The sequence below is a fragment of the Equus przewalskii genome, chromosome 2 (assembly GCF_037783145.1).
Source record: "Equus przewalskii isolate Varuska chromosome 2, EquPr2, whole genome shotgun sequence".
Taxonomy (NCBI): domain Eukaryota; kingdom Metazoa; phylum Chordata; class Mammalia; order Perissodactyla; family Equidae; genus Equus; species Equus przewalskii.
In genome coordinates, this window is record NC_091832.1 from 78,093,651 (window position 1) to 78,109,451 (window position 15,801).

At 39.3% G+C, this 15,801-nt stretch overlaps 1 protein-coding gene across 1 annotated transcript in view; it reads left to right on the forward strand.

Moving 5' to 3' along the window:
* The first annotated feature begins 1,833 nt into the window (after positions 1-1,833).
* Positions 1,834-15,801, forward strand: part of CTSO (cathepsin O) — a 29,762-nt gene continuing 15,794 nt past the window's right edge. The window contains exons 1-4 of the mRNA XM_008543345.2: positions 1,834-2,109; positions 11,880-11,988; positions 12,587-12,726; positions 15,097-15,264. Of these exons, the coding sequence (XP_008541567.2) occupies positions 1,834-2,109; positions 11,880-11,988; positions 12,587-12,726; positions 15,097-15,264 (693 nt within the window). The remainder of the gene's footprint in view (positions 2,110-11,879; positions 11,989-12,586; positions 12,727-15,096; positions 15,265-15,801) is intronic.

The window sequence follows — 15,801 nt, forward strand, 5'->3', positions numbered from 1 at the left end:
CATTTACAAAGTCTTCCATATCTTTCCTCGTAATATTCAGAATAGAGGTACTTATTTTTATTACCAATTTTGCATCAGAGAATAGTATGACTCACTTTAGGTAAAAACTAAAGATATAAATCGGATGGTGGTTCTAAAAAGGCTAAGAGGGCTATGGCAACAATTTTGAATGCTTATGGAAGCCTTGGTAAGAAAAGATTATAGGAGCTGTCCCTTAGCCAACTAGCTAAGTTCTCATGCTCTGCTTTGTTGGCCTGGGGTTTGCCAAAGTGGATCCTGGGTGCGGACATGGCACCACTCATCAAGCCATGCTGAGGTGGCATCCCTCATGGAAGAACTAGAAAGACTTAACTAGGATATACAACTATGTACTGGGGCTTTGGGGAGAAAAAGAAAAAAAGAGGAAGATTGGCAACAGATGTCAGCTGTTAGCTCAGGCCCAATCTTCCTCACCAAAAAGCTTAAAAAGAAACGGTTACAACAAAAGGCCCAGTAGAGATTCCTTCATGGATGTGTGGCCTGTGCAGTCGAAGAGGAGCCCGTGCTTAGAAGCGCTCATCGCTTGGTTTAATGCTCTGCTGCTGCCGTCTTGAAATTCTGAACAATTTATGAATAAGAGGCCTCCATTTTCATTCCACACTGGATGCAGCAGATTACACAGCTGGTCCTGAGGCCCAGAGAAGACAACATCACTCAGCTACTACTTTCAGTCCAAGGACACAAACAGAGGAGGAATGCCCATAAAAGCATGCAGAATTTTCTGAGGTGGATACCCCAGACCGCTTCTCATTTTCCCCTTGCATGAGGAGAACTGGAGAAACAGTGGCGGTGGCATACTGCTTGCTACTCAAAGCGTGCCCTGTGCCACCAGCAGCAACAGCAACCCCCGGGAGCTTGTTAGAAAAGCAGAATCAGGACCCACTCCAGACCTACTGCACTAGAATTGGCATTTCCTGTGCACTTTAAATTTGAGAAACAAAGCTGAGCTGATTCAAGAGTCATCCAGCACTGCTGTGATGACAGACATCTGAAAGGGTCTTGCTCCCCTTCCCCCAGAAAATCCTTCCCCTGAGATGCTGCCAGGTTGGGATGTTAACTCATGTGAATATGACTTTGTTCCTTCTGCAGTCTTCTCTAATATTGGGTTACCATGAAGTGAAATGCTTTGAAAAAATAACAAGGAGAAGAAAGCATGAAGAATGGTTATTATGAACTAGGCTGTGCAGGTGGAAAGCAGTGTAAAAATAATAATATAATGGGAAAAGCTATCTTAAAAATAAAAATTAATAGCTAACATGGAGCACTTAAAATGTGCCAGGCATCTTACAAAATGTTTTACGAGGATGGTTTTATTTAAATTTCATGAAAACTTAAGTAGGTGCTATGCCTATCTTCCTTTGCAAGTGGAAAAACAGGCTTCGAGAGTGTTGAAATGGCCATAATATATCAAGAAATTGTGTATTATTTTCACAACTGTAAATTTTCGTTACGTATTTATAAACTTCTGCTGAATGAATGAATGAAATGTTTGCGTGTCAATTCGCAGCATTATTTCAGAATTAGGTCTTGAACATTAGGAACCACTGCAGGAGGAACAGGGTGAAGGTCAAGCTAAATTCAACTACCGCCTGAATCTTCCAATCTGAGATAAAAAGAAAAATAAAGGACTTCATTCTGGAAGTGCAGATCACACAATTATTTGTGTTTTCAGGCTTTTCTTTAAAAGACCGGAGATGAAACCAGAAAGCACGTGCTCATACGCCTGATGCTTCCACAAAAAAACAGCGAGGAGCCCAACAGTATCCAGCCAACCAGACTTCCAGGGACAGAGTGATGGGGACTAAGGAAGCGTCAGAGTCTCCAGGACGCCGCACCCCGCTCCGCTGCTCCCGCCCCTCAAACCCTGGGAGGGGCGGAGCAGAGGAATCGAAAGAGAAAGTGGCGGAGGCTGGCGCCCCGGCCTTGGGCTCAGGGATGGAGCTGCAGGCGCTGTGGCGGCTCTGGTTGCTCTGCTGCTGCTGCTGCTGCTGCTGCATCTGCTGTGGCTCCAGCGCCACCTTCACCTCCAACCGGCCGCGGAGCGGTGACCGACAGGCAGCCGCCTTCCGGGTACCAAGCGCGCGCCTCCCTGTTTCTGTTTCCTTGTCGCCCCTTCCTGTCCCGGGGCTGGGCTGGGGCAGAGGCCACCGAGAGCTACCACTCCTGGTGGTCACTTGGCCCGCAGTTCTCTGACTTGTCTGGGGTTTCGGAGCCGGCTGTACACAAGCGATCTTCTCCCCGGTTCCCCACGTGCCAAGGTGTCGCCCTCTCCCATGCCTTTACTAACCGCAAGATTTGATTTTCCAGGAAGGGTTTGTCTCTGTAGATTTATATGACGCGCCCGAAGTCATCAATAGATATGTCCAAGGTATTTTTGATTGAGAGAAGCACCTCCTTTTTGCAGTCCCCGCGACGGTTCTCACTGCCTTCCAAAGCTGTTCCATTTCGCCTCCAGAAAGAGGAGGAAGAAACCCGCCGTTTTTCTTCCGGAGGGGGGCGCTGGTAACCTCCTTCTGTAATTAGAATTTTATAAAAGAAGTGCCTGCATTTAGCAAGCTCAGAGAATCTTGCCCATTTATGATTTTTTTCAACTGGGGCTCCTTAAATTAGTGCAGTGCTTTCAAAATTCTTCCTGACTTGGTGGAGACTGATTTAAAGAAAGGGGAAGCATTTCATTTCCTTTTCAGATTATTTTGAGAAGCCTCGATAATAATGCTTAGATTTTACCCCAGCCTTAAAACTCTGGAAGGGACTAGTTAGCTGAGTATAAATAAGGTTTTTCCTGAAATCAAGGAAACTGCAAGAGATACTGATTTAGTGTGCTGCACTGTGTTCTGTATATCTAATACTACTTAATTTTTTTAAGTCATGAAAGATGTTGTCGTGACTAAAGAAAATTCATTCATTCTGAATCAAAAATAAGTATGAATTTAGTAATACTACTGATTGGGATTGTATTTATTTTTTTTCCTGATATTTTCTTGAGATTTGTCATGGGATTCTATAGCTGTGGGCTTTTCTCCTCCTCCTCTTTCCTGGAAAGCTCCAGTGTTTAGGAAGACCCAGCCTTGCCTGATTCTGTCCATTCTTATTTTTTGCCCAAACCAAGGTGTGTCCTTTTTTTCTCCATTTTATTGCTCTTGAGTTCCATTCTAGCTTTGAAAACCAGAAGCACGGGTACAATCGGTTGAGAACAAAGTTTCTGTCTTGTATTCTATCCCTGTCTTTAGCTTTGTTGCATACAGTGGTGATCCAAACCCCTTAGGGAGAAAATAGTCAATCTTACCCATACTGGTAATATGCTCATTGGCTGAATAAATAAAGGGGCTGCTATGATCCTCAAAAGTATCATATTTGAAGATTGGAGGCACAATGGGGCCAGAGTAATAAATATATGTTTAACATCTGTAATTTATACAATTTATGTATATATTATATGGTTATTCCTGTTGGTCCTGTGAAGAGGCCATACCCAAGAGATGAATGTCTAGAAAATAGAACTCTTCTTGGAAGAAATACCAGGATCCAGGTTGGGAGATGGAAAGTTGTAAGTGGAGGAGGACAGAGTTATGAAGATTCTTGGTACATTTTAAAAAGCTTGAGTTGAGAAAGCCTGGAAGAGTTTTCAAAGCAACTGCTTCTAGTGGAAGTTACTTCATGAGTTGGAAGCCCAGAAGGGACAGCATTTAAGCCTCAAGACGTAGTAGGTGGAAATTGTGAACACCTCTTAGTGTCTGAATCTAGGTGGCTGTTTGCATGTGAAGTCGAGAGCTGGAGACAGGCAAAGATAGAAAGGGCCTTGCTTTCTTGGGACCCAGGAGCATTAAGAAGGATTCTTCTGGCTTGGCAGGATGGACTAAAGTGCGTGGTAACTAAAACTCGGTATAACTCTAGAAAGCTTTCTCTCTCTAAAATTATGTCAGATTGTGAATTGGTTGAGACTGCCCACTGTTTACTTATCAGGTAAATTATGTTCAGAATCTAGAAAAGTTTCTTGCTACATAATGAAGTTAAAATTAAAAAAATAAAGTTTAAAAATTAAAATAGAATTATAAAGCATACTGTGTTGTGCTTGAGAGAATTTATAAACTGTAGCATGAAAAGTAGACAAATACTAAGGACCAACAGCTGCAGTCTTTGGATCTTGGTATCTTAATTAGGGGCAGCAAATAGGTCTCATCATGTTTGCAAACTGATTGATTAATAGTGGCTGCCTGGAACATGGTGTTGAGAAGTATTCAGGGCATTGCACCTGGAGACAGAGTTGGAGAAAGTGCCTGATTGATTAGTAATGTCTTTCATAGTCATGGGTTCAGAGAATGGTGAAAAGTTTTTCTCATCCCTTAGCATGTATTTTCATAAGCTCCCCAGGAATATTTCTTAAATGGAAATTAGGTGACCTGTGACACTTGCCCAGAAACCATCATTACATTATTGTCGGGTGAAGATCTGGCTCCTCGTTGGTTTATTATGGGATGCTGTAATCTAGGATTACCGACAGCAGAAAGAAGGGATGGCAGCCCTTGTCTCTGCTCTTTCACTCCTTTAGAAACTTCCAGTGCTCAGGAAGCTCCTAACTGTTGGAGTCAGGTTACTCCTCCTTGTGCTAAAACCTAGGGGTGCACTGGTATTTATTGATGCTCTTTATTTTACCACAGAGCAGTAGGTATTGAGATCCCTCTGGGGGCCACAGATCCAATAATGGAGCTAATAAAAGTTGTATTTACTCACTTCAGAATAATATTTACATGCCAATACAAACGTGATTTTGCATAAAATTTCAGAAGCTTCACCTTAAAAATTCTTGCCGTAATGACACATACTGCATGCTAATTTTTATAAAATTATGTATACTTTTAGGCATGTTTGTTTGTGTGTAAATAGAAGATCATAGCATTTTACAACGGATGATCCTAACTCATGAACCACAGATTTGTTTGCTGTAATTAGCCCACTGAAATCCGGATTATCTCCTGCAAGTAAACTTTATCCAAGACTGCTTTAAGCCACATTTTCTACCTAACATAAAGATGAAGAGTGAATTAGCTGTAAGATACTGATATTCAGATGGCCATTTCTGATGTTTCTAGCTTAAAGCGTACATTGTCTAAATGGAAATATATCATGAACTTGAATTCTTGGGCCAGAATTTGCTCATTCATTTGTCCATATCTCCATCCGTTTATCCAATACATTAGCATTTACTGTGTACAGGAAGCTGTTCTAGGTTTTCTGAGTGATTCAGTGTATAATAAGACATGTGCTGACCTCTAAGAAATTATACTCTAATAAATGAATATTGTTATGTTTAAACATTGTGCTATAATCCATTTTCCAGTGAACAAACAGAAGAGTATAAAGACTGGTACACTAGAAAAATAGATTGCCTCAACCAATTCACAGAGGAATATCTTTTTAATTCAGTATTTACGCTCAGAACCACACACACAAATACTAAATGACTACACGTTTCTTCTTATTTTATTTTGCATAGTAATTATATATAAGTATTATTTGTACATGGACATCAGCACAACATATATAACATGCTTTGTCCAAGAAACTTTTCTAAAGCAGTAATTTATAAAAGTATATCCTATGAAAATTTTTTATTATTCTAATACAGGGCTTTTTAACAGCGGCACTGTTGATGTTTGGAATGGCTAATTATTTGTTGTGGAGAGCTGTCCTGTGCAATGTGGCATGATTAGCAGCATCCTTGGCCTTTGCCCACTAGATGCTTGTAGCCTCCCCCCACAGCAGGGTAATCAAAAATGTCTCTAGACACTTCCGGTGTCCTTGGGAGGGAGTCCGGGGAGGATGGAGATTGCCTTCAGGTGAGAACCACTGATCTCAGGTTCACAAATCCTAAGTCTTGAGAGAAGTTCTCAGCGATGCTCCAACATTGTATGCTAATATTTTACCATTTTTGCTCATCCCTGGGCATACTGCAACTTTCAGAAACTAAAGCACTAGCAAGGATAACATTTTAAATCTGTGTGTCAAACTTATGATTTATTTTACACCAAACTTCAGAATCTGCAAACAAGGGCTGTTAAGAGAAAAATGTAAATAACAGAAGGGAAAGGCGGTGAGTTCAGAGTGTTCAACAACCTTTGTTTCTCTAGTAATTTCCTTATACAACTTATCCCATTGATGCGTGGGCTTCATGATAAGGAACATACACACCATATTGATAAGTACAAAATAAATCACTATTAATAGATGAAAACCAAGGTACCAGTGAGAGAAGATTTCAGATTCTCACTGCCTTCTCAGCCAATAAAAGAGACCAGAAGTCTCTTAAAGTTTACCTCCCGTCTGAGGATCTCCTAGAACTTAGCCACACCCCTCCACCAAATACTGGCCATGTGACGTTAGGCAAATTAGTTGTCTGCACCTCAGTTTTCTCATCTGCAAAGTGGAATAATATTAGCAATTACCTCATACAGGGCTAATTTAATTCATATAATAAAGCACCTAGAAAAAATACTTATACTTGTGTTCAATTTGATAATCCCTTCAACCCTATGTATTTAGTGTACCCAATAGCTAAGAAATTTATTTCAGAGCCCAACAATTTGGTCTTAAAGGATTTACACTTACTTAGAAGCCATTGAGTATGTGCAAGAAGAAAATGCTTGATTTAATTTACTCTTGCTTAGTGGCAGTCTAGGAAATGATGTTACTGATTTTTCTTCTCCAGAGGGTGGGGTAAATCCTCGCGAAGAGCTCAGAACCCCCTGCCCACCCCCCACTCCTATGGGTTTCTGCTTTCAGATCTTTTTCAGAATGACCATTTCCCTCTCAACTTGCCCTAAAGAGAGTAACTTCTGAGGTCGTTGTTACCTGCGATTGGAAAGTTAGGGGAGTTAAGATGCCTGGGATGGAAGGGGGGGTTTTCTGATCCTATAAGAAAAATGTTGATTTCTGAAGAATTTTAAAACTCCAGACTAATCTCCCCATGAGACTGCCTTAGGTCTCTTATAAATAGAGTTGTCTTTTATTATTATTAGACTGAACAATCCTGTTTCTTGTTTCGAGCAAACAATGCCCTTCCTTTCCTCTATGGGTTGGTAAAAGCTGTAGAAAGTTAATGAGATATCCTGACTAGACCGGCAAAGCAGCAAATTTGAATACAAAAAAGACTGCTTAGGAACGTATGACATGGAAATTGTTAGTTGGAATGTGTGATTACCTAAACATGTGCACACATGCGTGCACACACACACACACACAAACACACACAGAGGCAACTTTAAGCACAAGAGATGCCAGCCTTTAGAAGGATGACTGGCTATTAGAAGTCATAGTAAAGGTACCTTCAGGGACACGCCCTAAGGTATGATGGTGATTAGAGAAATTTAGGACAATATCTATTAATATCTACACAATATCTGTTAATGTCAAAAGAACAGGTTTTCACTAGTTTTATAGTCATAGGATAATTTCCTAAAGTTCTTTGGCCCAGGTAGGAATCTGGTTTGTCTTATTGTAACTCATTCAATTAAACACTTTCGAGTAAACAAACAAAACAAAACAAAAAATATGTAAACATAATTTTTCACCAGATCTGTTTAAAGGCTATTTTGATTTATCAACTCTAATTTCTCTCCTATATGATCCATCTGTTTTCAAACTTCTACACCTTTCAGAGCTACTAATGATGTTTCCTGTATATTGCTCAAAACTTCACATCTTTTCTTTCCTAAATGAAATTAAGGTCTTTCGTTTTACTATTTCATATGGCTGTAGGGACGTTTACTATACAGTGGATTGCAGTTATATCCTGTATTGCTTTATGTTAAGAACACATGCTAGCGGCCAGCCCCGTGGCCGAGTGGTTAAGTTCACGCGCTCTGCTTTGGTGGCCCAGGGTTTTGCCATTTCGGATCCTGGGCACTGACCTAGCACCACTCATCAGGCCATGCTGAGGGGGCGTCCTACATAGCAGAGCCAGAAGGACCTACAACTATAATATGCAACAACTATGTCCTGGGGGGCTTTGGGGAGAAGAAGAAGAAGAAGAAGAAAAAAGATTCGCAACAGATGTTAGCTCAGGTGCCAATCTTTAAAAGAAAATAGAACATATGCTAATGGGTCCTTTACCTACACTTGATTCTATGACAGAGGCTGTTGACGTGATGAGGAGCAGGCTCTCACTACAGACTCACAGTTTGTGATGCTTCTGTGAAATCCGCTCTGACAGCAAGAATCGAAGTAGACCAGAAAAGTCACTTGAAAGAACCAATAATTCCAGAAATGAAATATAAGGCTTTTTACAATTTAAATGATTTTGAACCACTGTTAGGTGGACTTGATATGCATCCTATTAGAAAATAGGAGAACAAATATTCTTAGATACACTAACAATATTATTTTACTATGAAAACAGTCTGTTGCTTTCACTAGATAATTGGTCATTTCTAATTCCATGCAAAAGATTTGCTCCACAGTAACCCAAGAAACCCTGAAAACACGATCTTTGAATAACATTTTCTGTAAGCCAAGTATTCTATGTTTAAAGGGAAAAAAGGTGCAGCATGAGAATATTTAATCAAGTATTTTTCTGTTAGGCACTGTAATATGTGTTTTCCAAACACTATCTTATTTAATCATTGCATTCTGCAAGGTCACTATTACCTTGTTTTGAAGAAAATAAAGCCCAGAGAGGTTGAGTATAAAGCCAAACATTGCATAGCAATGGGGTGTCTGTTGACGTAGTAAGGACATTTCAGTTGTTCAGTTTGTTGCAAAGTTGAGAAGAGATTAGAGAAACCCAGTGTGTGTGTGTGTGTGTGTGTGCCCGTGTGTTGTATGTGTGTGTGTATAGATGTAGAAGAGAATCACGCTTTGTTCACAATGCTCCAGGGAAGTACTTTTAATCTTTTTAGTGGTCTTGCAGAGTCAAAAGAAGGGGATAGAGAGATTAGTAGTAGGCAAAAGGCAAAGCAGAGCGCGTTGGGGTTCAGAGTATTTTGTTCTTGGCAAGAAGTGAGATTATAAATATCAAGGAGCCTTGGTACGGGCTGTGGACAGCCATGAAATGACAGGAGTGACTGTACTGGAACAACATACAAAATTCACACATGTGGGGTCTTTTAGAAATTGACCTCTGGTTGACACAGGCATTTCATAGATAGTCTCAGACAAGTTGAAGAAGTTTCCCTTCATTCACTGTTTGCTGAGAGTTTTTATCATGAAAGGGTGTTGAGTTATGTCAAGTGCTTTTTCTATGTCTATTGAAAATATTGTATGCTTTTCCTTCCCCTTTTGTTCCATTAATGTGGCATATTACATTGATTGATTTTAAAACATTAAACCAATGTAGCATTTTTTAATAAACTTTGCTTGGGCATGATGTATTATACTTTTTATATGTTGTTGGATTTGATTTGCTAATATTTTGTTAAGGATTTTGCCTCTATATTCATGGGGGCTATCGAGCTATAGTTCTCTCTTTTTTTGAGATGTTTTTGTCTGGTTTTGTAAACAAAATACTGGCCTTATAAAATGAGTTGCAAAGTGTCCCCTTCTCACTTATTTTCTCAAAGAATGTGTGTAAGATTGGTATTATTTCTTTTTTAATTACATAGAATTCACCAATGAAGTCGTCTGGGGCTGGAGTTTTCTTTATGGGATGATTTTCAATTATGAATTTAATGCCTTTCATTGAAAAAGGGCTGTTCAGATTTTCTATTTCTTTTACATTCAGCTTTAGTGATTTGTCTCTTCCAAGGAGTTTGTCCATTTCATGTAGGTTGTCAAACTTATTGGCATAAAATTGTCAAAATATCATTCTTCTAATGCCTGAAGCATCTGTAGTGATGGCCCGTCTTTCATTCTTGATATTGGTAATTTTTGCCTCTCTTTCTTTTTTTCTTCATTTGACACAGGAGCAATGATTGATGGAAAATGGTAAGTGGGTTATGGTGAGCTATCTGATTACAGTGCAGTCTGACTTTGAGTGAAGGAGAGAGGAAGGAGAGGTTGGAGGAAGTGCCCTGGACTGCACTTGGATGCAGCCCAAGGAAGGGTTGGAGAGGACTTTGGGAACTCATTAATCAAGAACCAGCTTTCGGGAGAGTTCCGTAGTTCCCCCAAATAGGACAGCCTTAGTGCTCAGTCATTGGCTAGGTGCAGCATGTGGGAACCATGGCCTCCCTTAGTGTAATCAGGGTAACTCAGCGTGCAGCAATTACACTCTCTGTAGGAGGTCTGTGAGGCCCACTCTCATGACTACCACATGCTCTGTGCATTCTTAACGTCCTACGTTCTCAATGCCTTCCCTGATTACTGCACCTCACAATGATGGTCAATAAATACTTACAGAACAAATGAATCCTCTGAATTCCTTCGCAGTTAGCACTCTCTGGCTCATGTTTGTCACTTGCCATGTTCACACTTGCTTTGTATTTCAGTTCTATTTTTATATTTATGCATCTATTCTCCAAATTATATTCAAAGCTTTGCTTCATGAGGGATTATTTATTTATTCAGTTGTTTTGAAGAAGGTAAGCCCTGAGCTAACGTCCACTGCCAGTCCTCCTCTTCTCGCTGAGCAAGATTGGCCTTGAGTTAACATGTGTGCCCATCTTCCTCTATTTTATATGTGGGACACCTGCCACAGCATCGCTTGATAAGTGGGGTGTAGGTCCATGCCTGGGATCTAAACCCATGAACCTTGGGCCGCCGAAGCAGAGCGCATAAACTTAACCATTACACCACGGAGCCGGCCCCTCAAGATTATTTTTAAATGCCTAAAACTCAACAACAGTTTATTATTTCATTGATTAACAGTCTTTCCAAGCATGCTTAATAAGGAAAAAATAAGATTATTATAAGTCCCAGTAATAATTTACTTCAAAATAAACAGCTTAAAGCCATTAAGTTTTATATGACATATATGAAATGTCAGTTATGTATTTATTCAACAACAAATATTAATTAAGCATCTTTTGTGTGCCAATCATGTGCTCGGTGTGGGGTATATGGTGATGAATAAGTCAGTGAGGTCTTACCTTCGTTTGCTAATAGGTTTATGAGACAGACACACAATAAACACATAAATGCATAGACACATATAGAAGAGCTAGAGTCTGAAAGTTACTATATGGTAGTCTCCTGACGTTTTTTTTATCCTACACAATTTGTTAGTTTTAAGAAATAGAGGCATGTACACATATAAGGCAAGCCTAAGATAAATGATCATGAAATTCAGAGCTGAGGAATCTGTATATAATCATCATATTTTCCCTCCAGATGGACAAGCCAGTCTATCTTCCTGGTAAATTTTCAGGATTGCATCTCTTTCCCAGTCTTTTACCCTAAATGAGATAGAGTTATCTATTAAGCTCTAATAGAATCAGATTTATTTATTCATTATTTACTCATTTCTTTTTTCATGCTTTGTTACTTTGTGCTGGGAAATACAGAGATAAAGAGGATACATTTTCCAAATTCATTATGGTTTAATCAAGTGAGTGTCTATTGGTGACAATTTCTACTAGTTATCTAGTGTTTATTTGCAATTTATTTTTTCCACCATGTTAGACAAGCACATAATTAGTCCTTTCAACATGGTTAGTGAAGGGGAATTACAAAAGCTAAGACATACCTTTCCCAGCCTCAAAAATATACCTGAAATCAGATAGTAATTCTTATACAAAACGTTTGTAAATCTGATCTGGATGTCCTGTGGGCCCTTTCACTTGTGATCTGTAGGAAATAATCAAGCTTTGACTTTTACACCTCAAAAATATCCCAAGTTAGTTGTATGCAGATTGTTCTGGAAAGTTAACATAGGTGATATAAATTAGCTTTTTGTTTTTCTCTTTTAGGAAAGTCTTAATAGACATCGATACTTGAATTCTTTATTTCCTAGTGAAAACTCCACTGCTGTCTATGGGATAAATCAGTTTTCTTATTTGTTTCCTGAAGAGTTTAAAGGTATGGTGTGATGGGCCTATTAGTTTATTAGTTTCCTGGTTTTAATTTGTTTCCTTAATTTTTGAGGAATTGTTTAATTGTGAATCTTGTAAATTGAGTAATAGTTAGCCTTTATTAAATGCTAAGTGTCAGATACATACCAGGTGCTGATAGAGAAATAAATTCATGGCCATTCTCTTCTAATTATTACTGAAGAACTAAATATTGTAATTGTAGACATTTCCATGTGGCTATAAGGGACAATACCTCCTTCCTTCTGCAGTACTCCAGTGTGATTTTCCATTCAAGACACCCCTGGTTCCATGAGTTATGATAAAACAAATGATGTCAATTATACTCATTTTCATTATTGACCTAATTCTATCAAACAAGTTATTTTCTGTGGCAGTCCCAGGCCTATTGTAGGAATTCTTATCTTTGTAGCTTTCAGCTGAATGCATTTCATGTTAAGGAAAAGAATGAAGGAAAATTACAAGTGGCAGACTCTGCTAGAAAGCTACTGTTTCTGTTTGAAAGTTCCTCCAAAAAGAATCCCAAGGGCCCCTTCCTGTAATATAATATTGATTGTCTTGTCTTTTCATTTCATGTTTCTACTCAGCTATTTATTTAAGAAGCAAACCTTCCAGATTTCCCAGATACCCAGCAGAAGTGCAAACATCTCTCTCCAACGTGTCTTTGCCATTAAGATTTGACTGGAGGGACCGGCATGTTGTAACACAAGTGAGAAACCAGCAGGCGGTAAGTTTTAGGTTTTGGGGGGTTCTTTTTAATCATTTCTCTGAGTAAAATCACACCCTAATCATCCAAAAATGACAATGAAGGGAGAATCTCGGGTGAAATGAGAGGCAGATGTCAAAGCCCAACTTTTATTCTGAAGATAAACCTTCCTTGGTGTGTTCTCTCACTAAATGCCATTGTCACCAGCACAGTAACTCGGAGGTGCTTCCCAGTGGCTGTATCACAGTTACTAAGCCTTCTGTAAAATAGCAGATGAAGGTCAACTTGACTACTAAGTGCTTGAGTAGTTTTCAAGGAGAACAACAATGAAAAAGTAACATGAAACCAGATATACTTACCCAGAGTGTGGCCTGATCTCTTGGGTTGTCCGGCATCATCCCTTGAGCTCCATCAGAAAACCCTACCTCCATCCCCACACCCTACAGGATCATACACTTTTTATCTGTGATCCTTGAAAAGGCAGTCAGTTCTGATCTAATGTGACATATACATTCCTCAAGTCACCTTGTACAAAATTATGCAATGAAAACGAATGGGATTATGGGAGAAATGACCTTAGGGCACAGCACTCAAAAACTTAGTGACACAGTAAAGAAAACAAAGTATTAAAAATGGCAGGACAGGTTTACACTGTTAAATGATTAAGAAATGTGTAAGTGCTGGAATAAATATAGCAATTTACCTTGAAATTGACCTGAAGTGGGCCTATGAAAGTGATCAGTGGAAGGTCTGCAGCTTGTGAGTTATTGTGAAGTGATGGAAGGAGGGTTATCTGAAATCGGAAGGAAAGTGGTAACACCAGATGTGAATGAGTGTGCTCGTAATACATAGTGAGCAATCTAGCTGGTAGATGTTTGAGGAGTGTGTGTACATGCTTTGCTGACATTCTCTACCCCTCTGCACTCCCTTGGTTGACATAGGGAATGTCAGCTGACCAGGGAAAGTCAATCCCCTAAACTCAGGAGTATAGTATCAATGTGTCTGCAGTAGAAACCTCAAGAGGTCACTCAGCCTCCCCTTCTACGGCAAGTGTTTGGGACCAGCAGTTTTTCAGTCACCATCCAGTTGCAATAATCCTTTTTACTTCTCAGATTCTATATCTATTGTTGTGAATGAAATTTTACCACCAAATCATTTGCTTTAGTGGTGAATTCATAAAGAAGTGTGAATTAGTCAGAAACCCAATCCTTCCGGAAAGTATCTACATTGTATAAATGGGAAACATTTAGTTAGGAATCTTTGATTAAAGGAATATACTGGAGAGGTATTTTTGAGCAGGAACTGCCATCCTGGGACAGCTACAGGTAGGCAAACTAAAGCTAGTGGTATGTATGGTGTCAGCAACCTGTATTGACATTTCTCAAGAGGTGGAGATCCTACAGTAGAGTCCATTAGTGAATATTTTACTATGTCATTGGCCCTGGAGATAGAGACATAAATAAGACTATGCTACGCCATAAAATTGCACAAAAGTTTACTCCACAAAGACAGCCAATTGTTTTCCTTCCTTTCTTTGCCCAACTCTGCAACACATGTCCTATGATTAAGTCACTTCTGCCCAGTTTCAAATCTTACTCTCACCTCTGCCTTTTCCATGGATCCTTCTTCTTTGTGCATGATTCTTGATTTCATTCCCTCCATGTCTTCCCTTTTGTCCCAGACCAGCCCTTTTATTTTTCTGTTCTAGTTGGTCCAATAAAAGCCAGTTAATAGATTCAGCATCAAGAAGATTGGGTCAGCCAGTATTTGAATGAGGAATGACTAAAACGGGTTTCTATCCTTAGGACATTTCATGTGCATCCATGATATGCCCTTGCTGGCATCTTGATGGCCTAAAAAGTAACTCCTTCAGCTCCCGTGTCCATCAGATAATGAGTACAACATATACGACATACACCTTCACCTCACCTCACCTCATCACTGCCCCTCACCTTTGCGGTGGAGATGGTGGGTAGAAGCAGAGTGTCATGAGAGAAACAAGAGGGAGTGAAGAATGGGGTGGGAGTTGGTCCACTTCATGGAAACAGAAATCACATGTTCAATGAACGGACTAGCCTTTTAAAAGACCATCAGTTGGTCCAAATGTTTTCCCAATCTCTAAAATTCACTTTTAACTTGCATTGGCTAATTTATAATCATGATACTACCAATTTACCTTAACTGATAATTATATTTTTATGGTTAAAAGAGAATTTTGGTTTTCTTTTCTTTCTTCAATTTGGAAACCTATAGGACGGGCATTTATATTTTGTAGGCCTCCAGATTTTGCTCAGTTTACTTGATTTGGTAATGTGGTATTTAGAAATGTTGCTAGACTTGATTTGCACGTTATTTGATAATAACTACTACTCTGTTTCTATTTTTAAACAGTGTGGAGGATGCTGGGCCTTCAGCGTGGTGGGTGCAGTGGAATCTGTATGTGCAATAAAAGGGGAGCCCTTGGAAGACCTGAGTGTACAGCAGGTCATTGATTGTTCATATAATAATTACGGCTGCAGTGGAGGATCTACTCTCAATGCTTTGAACTGGTTAAACAAGGTGACCAATTTCTCAGCCTTTTAAACTCTTTGTTTCTTCTTTTGCTTGTTTAACGTGTGTTCAGAATTACAACAATTTGCTCTCACATTCTAAGGACTGTTTCTAAGTTTAGAAATTTAGATGACCAAAGCTTGAATTAATCAGAAAATTTACAAATGATTGTTCAGGCAAGTCAACCATCGAGAAATCAATATGTGAATAATATTACCTGGGATTTGTTTTCAGAAAAATATTTATGTTTATTTCTTAACATTTCTTAATAGGTAAATGCTCTTTTTTCGCAAGTATGTGTCACACAATAACCCAGAAAGATGATTATTTATTTCCATAGAATTCTGAATATTTTAGATTAAAAGGGACATTTGAGATCAACTGTTTAGTAATTCTTCATGTAGATGAAGAAATGATATCTGAGAGGTGAGGTCATGTTCCCACATCAGTAACTGAGCCAGGACTGCACTTAAGTCCTCTGTCTCCCACTGGAGGCCCTTATCCAATTTACCAGTGTCCCTCAGTGCTCTTAGGACTCTCTCCGAC